The 10,122-nt window shown below is 43.7% G+C and overlaps 1 protein-coding gene and 1 pseudogene across 1 annotated transcript; both read right to left on the bottom strand.

The window, feature by feature from the left end:
* Positions 1-214: 214 nt before the first annotated feature.
* LOC136522031 (uncharacterized) lies at positions 215-4,990 on the bottom strand (annotated as a pseudogene).
* A 2,716-nt stretch (positions 4,991-7,706) lies between these two features.
* On the bottom strand, positions 7,707-9,548 carry LOC136522024 (heat shock factor-binding protein-like). The gene is made up of 5 exons (XM_066515807.1): positions 9,425-9,548; positions 8,924-8,977; positions 8,775-8,798; positions 8,652-8,694; positions 7,707-7,997 (listed from the first exon to the last, which is right to left on the bottom strand). The coding sequence occupies exons 1-5, from the start codon at positions 9,455-9,457 to the stop codon at positions 7,867-7,869; spliced, it is 285 nt and encodes a 94-aa protein (XP_066371904.1). The 5' UTR covers positions 9,458-9,548; the 3' UTR covers positions 7,707-7,866.
* Positions 9,549-10,122: the final 574 nt, after the last annotated feature.

Below are 10,122 nucleotides of genomic sequence, written 5' to 3' on the forward strand. Positions count from 1 at the left end.
ATCTTGTTCGATATAGAAACAGCACGCACACCCCTACCTAGCGCGCCAACTGTCGACAGAATATCGTCGGTAGTCCTCCGAGAGGTATCCCACGAAGGTAGATTGATCGGCAGAGATGCATGTAATCGAGAACAAGAAAGCAACAGAGACACACGAGTTAGACAGGTTCAGGCTGTCAGTATGACGTAATACCATACTCCTGTGGTCTATTGGATTGTATTGGCTATCGTATGATATTGCGTGAGTTTGGAGGGGGTCCCTGCCCGCCTTATATAGTCCAGGAGGCAGGATTACAAGTCGGTTAGATCTAGGAGATAATCAGAAAATAATAACAGATTATATGAATCATGGTATCATACGTATCCTAACAGATCTCATAATATCTTCAGGATATCTTTCCGGTGTCTTGCGGGAGGCGCCGAGCAGCGTCGTGCCCCGCAAGGCTTCGTCTTGTGGGCTGAGCCGCCCTGGGGGCGCAGCCCATGTGGTCTGCCGTGGGTATCCGGGGTCGTACCCCCCGCACCTGCCCATGGTCTGTCCAAATCAATCTTCTGTGCCCAAAGCCAACGAATTCTCAGAGCACAACCAAGCAGTTCTAATTTATGGATGTCCAGCCCTCCATATTCGATTGGCCGCTGTACTTTCTCCCAAGCTACCAAACAGTGACCCCCATTTGCCTGCCCTTGTCCCTTCCAAAGGAACCCTCTTCTTTTTTTTATCTATAGCCTTAAAAAACCACTTTGGCATATCCATAGCTGTCAAGACGTAAATTGGGGCAGCAGTCAGGACCACGCGCACCATTACCAGCCGCCCAGCTCTGTTCATTAAAGATGCCTTCCATCCTGGGAGGTAGTCAGCCACTTTATCTAGTAAAGGCAACAGTACCTCCTTGGTTGGCTTGCCAATTGTGAGTGGAAGCCCAAGGTAAGTACAGGGAAAATCCTTGATTGAGCAAGAGAGGATGTTGGCAGTGAGTGTCAGCTCTTCATCCGTACAGTGGATAGGGGAGACTGAACTTTTGGACAGATTGGTTCTATGACCGGAGGCATGTCCAAACGGATCAAGAAGATGTCTGACAACAGTTATATCCGAACTGAAGGGTCTTAAGAACATCACCGCATCATCGGAATAGAAGGAGATTCGATGCCGGGCTTGTTGAATGGATAGAGGCTGCAGTAACTCATTCATCGTTGCATACCTGATCATTGAGTTCAGGACGTCCATGACCAGTATGAATAACATGGGTGAGAGGGGATCCCCTGTCTAAGACCTCGCTGATGTGTAATAATCTCTCCTGGCTCACCATTAACCAATGCTTGCGTGGAGGAAGTTGACAGGATCAGGCATAATAAGTCACACCACCGCTGTCCAAACCCCACATGTCGCAAGACTTCCAATAGAAATGACCAGGACACAAAATCAAATGCCTTAGATATATCCAACTTGAGCAGGATGTGAGCTTCCTTTCTGTGCAGAGATTTCACCATTTGTTGCACTAAAATGAAATTGTCCTGGATATTCCTTCCTCTCACAAACACACTTTGGTTCATAGAGATCAGAGATGGTAAGAAAGGGGCCAGTCGATTAGCCATAATTTTAGTTACCAATTTAGCAAAACTATGAATCAGGCTTATAGGCCTAAAATCCTTTACTTGAACTGCATCCATCTTCTTTGGCAACAAGGTGATGAAGGCCGAGTTAAGGAGCCTGAACTTGAACACATGGCCCCGGTAAATGTCTCCTTTGATAATATTCCAACATGTTCTATAGAACCGCCCAGTAAACCCATCCAGTCCTGGGGCCTTATCCAAAGGCACGTCCTTTATAGTAGCCCATACTTCCTCTTCTGAAAAAGGAGCCTCCAGAATAGAAAGATCATGTTGCTGAACGCCCAATGTATTCAGATCAATAGAGTACTCCCTCTCCTCTGCCCTTCCAAGGATACCATCAAAATAGTCAAACACAGCTTGCTGTTTCTCCTCCTGTGAAACAACCACTTGATCTCTAGCCTGCAACTTTGGAATAAAGTTCTTCTTTTTCCTGAATCTAGCCTGCTGATGAAAAAATGCAGTGTTGGCATCTCCTTCCTTAAGGTACAGAATTCTAGAACGAAGCCGAGCGATGGTTCGTTCAAGAGAAGCCAACCCAAGACAATGGAGTTTGAGTTTCTTGCGCTGCCACTCCTCTTCATCAGTAAGATCCCTTGAATCCCTTTCAATTTCCAGGCGGTGAAGGACCTCCTTAGCCATCTCAAGCTGGAGTTTGATATTCCCCACCTTCCTTTGTCCCCATTTTTGTAACCCTCTACTGAGCCACTGCAGTTTCAGAGAAAACCGCTCAATGGTGCAATCAGACTGTACTGGTGCTTCCCAATTCTGTTTGACAGCATCTATAAATCCTGGGACCTTTGTCCAGAGGCTTTCAAAATAAAAACGACGCTGGCCGCCGGTGCTCACTTTTAAGCCAAGGATAAGCGGACAGTGATCAGATACTCCTGCTGTCATACTCTGCAGAACTGAATTAGGAAAAAATGCCTTCCCACTCAACACAGCAGAATGCACAATCCAACTGAACCAATGTGGGAGACCTCCTCTCATTGGACCATGTGTATTTATGGCCCAGCAAAGGTATTTCTTTGATCTCAGTGTCATCCAAAAACCGCCTAAATCTTCCCATCATAGCCCTGTCCAGATTTGCATTATTCTTGTCAGCGGCTTGGTATATTAGATTGAAGTCTCCTGCCACTAACCAAGGTCCATTGTTCAGAGCCTTACAGTTTCTAAGTTCTTGTAGGAACAACATCTTCTCCTCATCCCTTTGTGGTCCATAGACTCCGGTGAACCACCAATTGCGGCCTTCTTGCTCAGAGAACAGGACAGACACCGAATAGGTATCCCCCCTAGAAGCAATTGCCTGGCAAGAGCTGCCCTTCCAAGCAATCAGAACACCTCCCCTGGTATCATTGGCGGGCAATGCAATGTATTTATCATAAGACAATCCAAACACCGAGAGGAACACATATTGGGTCATGTTTGTGATCTTTGTCTCTTGCAGACAGACAAACTGGACCTATACTTGATCGAGGCATGAGTATCAGAGCATGGAATAATTTTGTACTAGCATCACCTTCTTTAATTGTTCTTATTTTGCCTCGCTGCTTCCAGTAAGCCATCTTTTCTCTAGCCAACAAAATAAAAAAGATGTATTAGGAATTTGCAATTGCTTTTTAGTTTAGGATACCTGGTAAAAGAATGACTCGTAAGAAAGGTAGGAAGTGAACCAACAAAAACGTGTGCTAAGTATTATGATTTTTCAGATTCTAGAGATGTTGAACCTGGCTCATGATGTAAATTAAGCTGTGATGTGTATGTAGTATTCTGATCTTAACATGGCCTAACTAGCAGAAGAAACATGTATACCTGTTTGGTTGACTGGGGCATCGAGAGTGCCACGATGCTTCCCATCAGTCAAAGCACACTCCGACATTAGCTCCAGCTCTGTAGTAACTAGTAGCAAACAGGACGAGGCTCAATAACATCACATCTGCTTCTCCGTGACCCATGCCTATTGAAAATCATACTCGCCATCCCTGTGGATCAAAGGAGACACAACACCATGCAGATGATTCAGACCTGTAACTCAAACAGCAGATGTACTTAATTTTGTTTAATACTGTCAAAAAGATAAAGAATCAGCTACTAGCGATCTAAAAACTAAGCAAAATCATCAATCCAAGGCTGCCTTGAAGTTGTTGAACCACCGGTGCTCAAGCGCTTCCGCCGCGGTCAGCCTCTTTTCCGGGCAGAAGGCCAGCAGGCCTGTGAGCACATCACGCCCATCCTCCGACAGATCTTTCAAGCACTCCGGGTCAAGCTTTCCCGCAGCAGAGGTCATCCTATCTCGCAACTCGGACATTTCGGCAGTCATCTCGTACTCGCTCTCTGCCTGGAACAGTCTCTCACCACTGAGAAGCTCCGCCATAACGCACCCGAGCCCCCACATGTCGATAGCCGGGCCGTAGTACCAATTGCCGTCGAGCAGCTCCGGAGCGTTGTACTGCAGCGTCCCGACGGGGTAGGCCTGATGCGGCTTCCCATCGGGCTTCTTCCGCGTCGCCGACCCAAAGTCGCACAATTTGAGCTCGCCCAGAGGGCAGACAATGATGTTCTCAGATTTGATATCTCTATGGATAAAGCCAAGACCGTGTACCTTCTTCGCAGCGCCGATAAGCTGCCTCATCATCTCGCGAATCGTGTCCTCCGACGGGGTCCTCCACATGTAGTCGGAGTCGCGGAGGCTCAGCCCGCCCTGGATCAACTCCAGGACGAGATGCACGTCTCCGGTCTTGGGGTCGGCGGCGACGCCATCGATCCCGATGATCGACGGGTGGCCGCGGCAGGCGTGGAGGCAGCCGGCCTCCATGGCAAGCGCGCGGCGGTTAGGAGGCCCGTGGCCGTCGGGCCCATCGCCGCGGATCCACTTGAGAGCACCTCCAATACCTCGAACTCGTCGATGCGCATGCGCCTGAGATCTTTGTACCGCGGTCGCGGTCGCTTTTTCGCGTCAGCGGCGCGCTGGTCTTGGTCTGGTGCCGGACGCTTGCGGGCCGTCGGCGCCACCGCCGACGCCGACGCCGCAGACATGCTGAGCTCGAGATTGGGAGAGAAAAAGGCGAGTGCAATCTGGGCGCGTGGAAACGGGATCGAAACACGAGCGGAGAGTAGGGAGAGAGCTAATCTGAACTAGAGATTGGAGAGGCAGCGGGAATCTGGACGCAAGGAGGCGGGATCGAAAGACGATGGGAGAGTGCGAATTGCAATCGAGATGGAAAGAAGCGATTGGGAGAAGCCAATGAACTATATATTGAATTGAAGGAGAGGGAAAGGGGATCGTGATCCGACAGCTGCGATGGCGGTTTTACGCTAACGACTCCGACTCGAATTCGATGTTAGGTTTGAGTAGTAGGCCTCGCGATTTCCCGGGCGCGCGAAATTGCAACTGATCAGGTGCTCAGCTCAGGGTTTTCTTTGGGCTTTTGGCGTTTGATTTGATCCCTCCAGATTGCAGACGAGGAGGCTTTGCTGACCTCAGCAACGCTACATTACTGTACAGATTTTCGTAAATGAACAAAAGAAAACTTTCAAAAAATATTATTTATTGTTATTGGCATAATATATAAATTGCTACGATGGATAAATAAAAATAAAAGAAATACATTAGCTAAGCCAAAACAATATTAACAACAACAATAACCGTGGGGAAAAAAATAACCCGAAAAAAAAAACGTTGTGTGGTGAAGAAAAATATATAACTGTCGTGTATTAAAATTAAATGAAACTTGCATAGTATTTCCTCCGTCCCCAGAAGAATACAATTCTGGAACAGTGTCATGTTTTAGTATACCAAATTTGACCAATTATAGATAATATTTATAATATATATCAAATAAACACCATAAGATTAATTACAAAATGTATTTTCATAATAAATTGATTTAAAGCCATAAATGCAAATATTATTTCCTAGAAGCTTGGTCAAACGCAAAGCACTTTAACTAGCACGCATACCATATTTACGTTCTTTTGGGGACAGAGGCAGTACCTGTTACTCGTGAAACGGAATCTTACCTGTCTCTCACACACTTTGAGTCCCTCTGTCAAAAAAAAAAAAAAGAATACAACTATGAGTTGCGTAATAGTTAAAGTGATTCATTTTGACCAAATTTTTAATGAATGATATTCACATTTATGACTCTAAATCAATTTATTATAAAAAATATATTTTGTAATTAATCTAATAATATTTATTTAATATCATAAATATTGATACTTTTTTAACTGGTTAAACTTATAAGATACTAAAGTATGACACTATGATAGAATTGCATTTTTTCTTGGATGAAGTACCTTCAAGCTCATGTATATACGATAAAAGGTGGCGATACTGGGCTTGTATTGTCCCAACTTTGTATAGGAAAAATCACTAATCTCAGTGCCCCAGCTACACAGGTCATCGTACTACCATGTTTTTTTTAAAAGAAACCTAGAACATATTCGATTATATTTATAAAGGGAAAAGTACAAGAACACCTTTGAAGAAGGTGTAAAATACAGGCATACTAAAGTTTTTTAAAAAAGGCATACTAAGTAAAACCATACAACCAATACCAATCACTGTTCACCTAAATAGTCATTTAGTCTGTTTAAACATTATCGTGGAGCACGAGCCGTGCCAAAGTGACCATGTCGAAGTCATCGAGCTTTGCGCCGTAGCAACTGCTGCTGGTGGTGTTTGGACCTCCACTATGTTGGTAAGGGTTGGATTAAGTCATTAGCGTAGCCCATGACCTTTGGCGGATGATTTTTTGATGAGGATGCAAGCGAAGTGCATATGATAGTGAGAACATAACTCAAGATGGAAGGCGCTCGGGTTGATGAACGACAACCCGGGGTCCCTGGCGATGGCATTGAAGACGTTGAAATAAACCTATAAATGCCAACAAAAGAAAAACAAAACTACTAATTACATTTAGAACAACATTACCGTGGACTGTGGTGTACGAGCAGATGGATACTTTTCTGCCATCATGCATCATTCCCCTTGTTTTCCTACTTTATCATCTCATTTGAGGCCTTGTTTTGATGTCTATATATCCACCACAATCCATATGTATTGAAGTGGTTTGGTACGGAATTTAAACATGTGTTGGAGTGATTTGGGTGCAAAATTAGTTAAAACTCTACACTAAACCAATCTAAGGACGTCCTCAATGGCAAATTACAAATAGATAGCTAGATGAGACTCAAAAATAGTAAATAAAGAACACTTTAGTGGAGAGTTACGTGAGCTGTGAGAGAGTTGTTTATGGAAGAGCTTGCTAGACTAGCTATTTGAGAGTTGCTAGCTATTTGATCTCTCATTAATAACCAATAAAATTCTTCCTAGACTAGCTATTTGAAAATCATTGGGACGTCCTGATATACCTGGGTTAAGTTGGATGCATAGACACAGACAAGCCCTAGAGGTTAAAGCTATGCTATACTTGGCTGCTGAAACGCAAGAGCCACAAGCTCAACGGTACAGTTTTTCAAGCTGCGTACTCATGTTTTAAAGGGTCACAGGAGAAAAACTGATTTGGTTCCTTGTCGGAACTATTTAAATCAAATGGTCTAACCGCTTTGGAGAGGCTCCATATCAAATTTAGGGGGTGTTTGACACGGCTTCTCCCGATGGGCTCCTCCGGAGGAACTAGAACTGTTTTGAAGGAGCCACAATTTGTGGCTACTCCAAAATAAGGCTTTTCCATGAAATGTTTGTCAGGGCTCTTCTAGAGGAGCCAGAGCCGGAGCCAGAGAGAAGCCCTGCCAAACAAGCCCTTAATATGTAAACCTTCCCAGTGAGCCAAGCAAATACTAAAACATAGGTAAGCCAATTAAAACTATACACTGCTACGAATAAGTGATAAAACTAACACAGAAGCAAAGCAAATTATGCTTGCGAACCTGAATTCTTAGTACCTGGGTGCGCTCTTCCAGATACAAAATTGCAAATATCTCATTCTAGTATTGATCTGATGTCAGACAAAAGAAAAATTGCGGTGATCATTCACAGATGTCAGATTAGATCTCTACGTGCTAGTAGCACTCTAGCAGCTGTCAGGACACGAATGTACATGCTCTGCGCATAAGCACAAGTAGGTCTACAGAGAACGAAGACGGATACAATTTATAGCAAACCATTCAGCAAAACACAAGTACCATGAGTTACAGTCTTTCTAAAATGAAACCTCATAACGGTATTTGTTAGTGATGAACGCCCAATATACAGCAATGACGTCTGAAATGAATCATGCTGCTTCTGCTGCACTCATGCAGAGCTGTCTGAAGGTTTTGACTCTTCCTTCATCTTAGATGGCGACATGCCTTCACTGCCCATCTCAGCCTTGAGGTCATTGATGCTCTGCTCCAATTCATCAATTCTCGCACCCATTTCATCTAGTGAACATTTGTTAAGGATTTGTATTTACAACAGAGGTGAGACAGATATGCAGAACGTTGACGTACCCCAGGGAAATATGAATAAGAGGGTCTTTTGAAGCTAGACAAATGATGTAAATGATGATAACTGTTAATGAAGATGGTTTGGTCCCTAGTAGAACCAAATTGGACCTCTGTATTTCCTGATTCTGCCTATTTGTCGAACAACAGAGAAGTACCATATTTCAGCCATGAAGCTTATGATACTTTCCAAGGCAAACCAAGAAATTCAGGATGGTGGTGAAATAGCAACTGCCAGGTTATGTGTAACAAAACATTACTTTCCAGACCCTTACAAACATTAAACAGTTCCTACACAAGTACTTCCATCAGAGTGGAAACTTCTCTAATCAATCTTCTTTTTGCAACCCCCAAACCTCTGAACTTTTAACTAGCAGTTTGGAACTATTAATAATTTTGATATTTCTAGAAGCTAAAATAAAATAGTTGGCATAACAAATTGGCATACTATGGTAAAAGCTGCAGTGACACTGTTAATAATTTTGATATTTCTAGAAGCTAAAATAAAATAGTTGGAATGCCAATTACTTTGCATGTTAAAAATCTTGAATACATAAAAAAAGCAAATGAGCAAGAGAAATGATTTGAGGATATTCTTTGAAATGATGTTCTCCGACATAGCTTGGAACCTGGTTTGCTGCAAGGTAATCAGATTCAACTTTTTTTCCGAAGAGAGGGCATGCACGAGACTGTCGCCAAATAAAACTAGGAACTTACCATCTGGATTAGAAGGTTTTGCACCTGAAAACAGTGGGCATGGATAAACCATTAGCCATAAGTGCACAGTAGGTTCAACACAGGAAATATGGTCCAATCTACAATCAAGACAACCAGATGTAAACAGCGGAGTAATAGTTGCTACTTACAAAGGCGGTCATATCAGCTGTGCTTTGTGCCGAGCCATCCGAATCTTGTTCTGCCTGCAATCGACAAGAGCTGAAATGAGCACAATCTCAAGGGGAAGAACCAGAGGGCGAACATATCAAAGCCACCCTCCCAGCCCATCTCCTACTCTGGTCGCTCTTGCAGTTGGGCATGACGGTGAGAGCATTCTGGACGCACAAATTTCATTCCATCAAGCAAGGTCAGCCACCCTCTCAAATTTATTTCTCTCCCCTATTCATGAGTTTCATCCCCACAAATTCAATCTGAGCCCTACACCCAAGCATAATCCATTTCCTTACAACCCTAGCATCCTAGCGAGGGAGCGCGTGGTCTGCGACCTGCGGCATGCCGGAGGCGGTGCAGACATGGACGTCCGGGCACTACACGAGGCGAGCCCATATCAAACCTTGGCACAGGAGAGCTCTCGTGCTGGTGAAATCAGGGCCTAAGCTCACCGATTAGCGGGGGGGATTGTCACTTACCTTGATAGGGATGCCGGAGTTGGAATTCGCCATCGCCGCCGGTGACTGAGGTGGCTGCAGATCCGCTCGGCGTCGCTGATTTTTAGGCTCTAGTTTCTTTTATGATAAATATGGTGGTAGGGCCGGACAAAATACTCGCGACTCGCAACTCATTCTAACTCGGCTCAGCTCGGCTCGATTCGGCTAGTTTTAATTTTTTTCACAGGTTAAGCTGGAAGTCTCATGAGCTGAAGCTAGTTTTAATTTTTTCACGGGTTAAGCTGGAAGTCTCATGAGCTCAAACGAGATGAGGCGTATGAATTCAGAAGATGATGCTGACCTACAAATGTATACCTATTCTATTGATATAAAATCCTTATTTTTAGCTGTTTTATATGAATTTTAATTCTATTGGTACTTAAATATTGATTTTATGGATTGTTTTCCAGAGAAAAAATGATGATGCTGACATTAAATCTGTGGACTTTTCTAAGTTTGTGGTTGCAAACAACTAGTTAGTATACTGGAACTGTATGATCATGGATAGACCAGCTATGTTGCATGATTGATACTTTTGATAAACCTGATATGTATTAATTATGTATGGTTGTATAATGGTGCACGTCATTTTTTGAAATTAATGTAGCATAAATATTATAAGATGTGTGTTCTATTTTTTTTAAGTAGCTCACGAGCTAAACGAGTTAGCTCGAGCTCGG

Source organism: Miscanthus floridulus, chromosome 18, assembly GCF_019320115.1.
Source record: "Miscanthus floridulus cultivar M001 chromosome 18, ASM1932011v1, whole genome shotgun sequence".
NCBI classification, from domain to species: domain Eukaryota; kingdom Viridiplantae; phylum Streptophyta; class Magnoliopsida; order Poales; family Poaceae; genus Miscanthus; species Miscanthus floridulus.

Excerpts from the sequence above, each read along its gene's own strand:
- LOC136522024 (XM_066515807.1), bottom strand. The coding sequence starts at position 9,457 with ATGGCGAATTCCAACTCCGGCATCCCTATCAAG. Across the intron at positions 8,978-9,424 it reads ACTCCGGCATCCCTATCAAG|GCAGAACAAGATTCGGATGG; the intron begins GTAAGTGACAAT and ends TGTCGATTGCAG. Across the intron at positions 8,695-8,774 it reads AAAACCTTCTAATCCAGATG|CAAACCAGGTTCCAAGCTAT; the intron begins GTAAGTTCCTAG and ends ATTACCTTGCAG.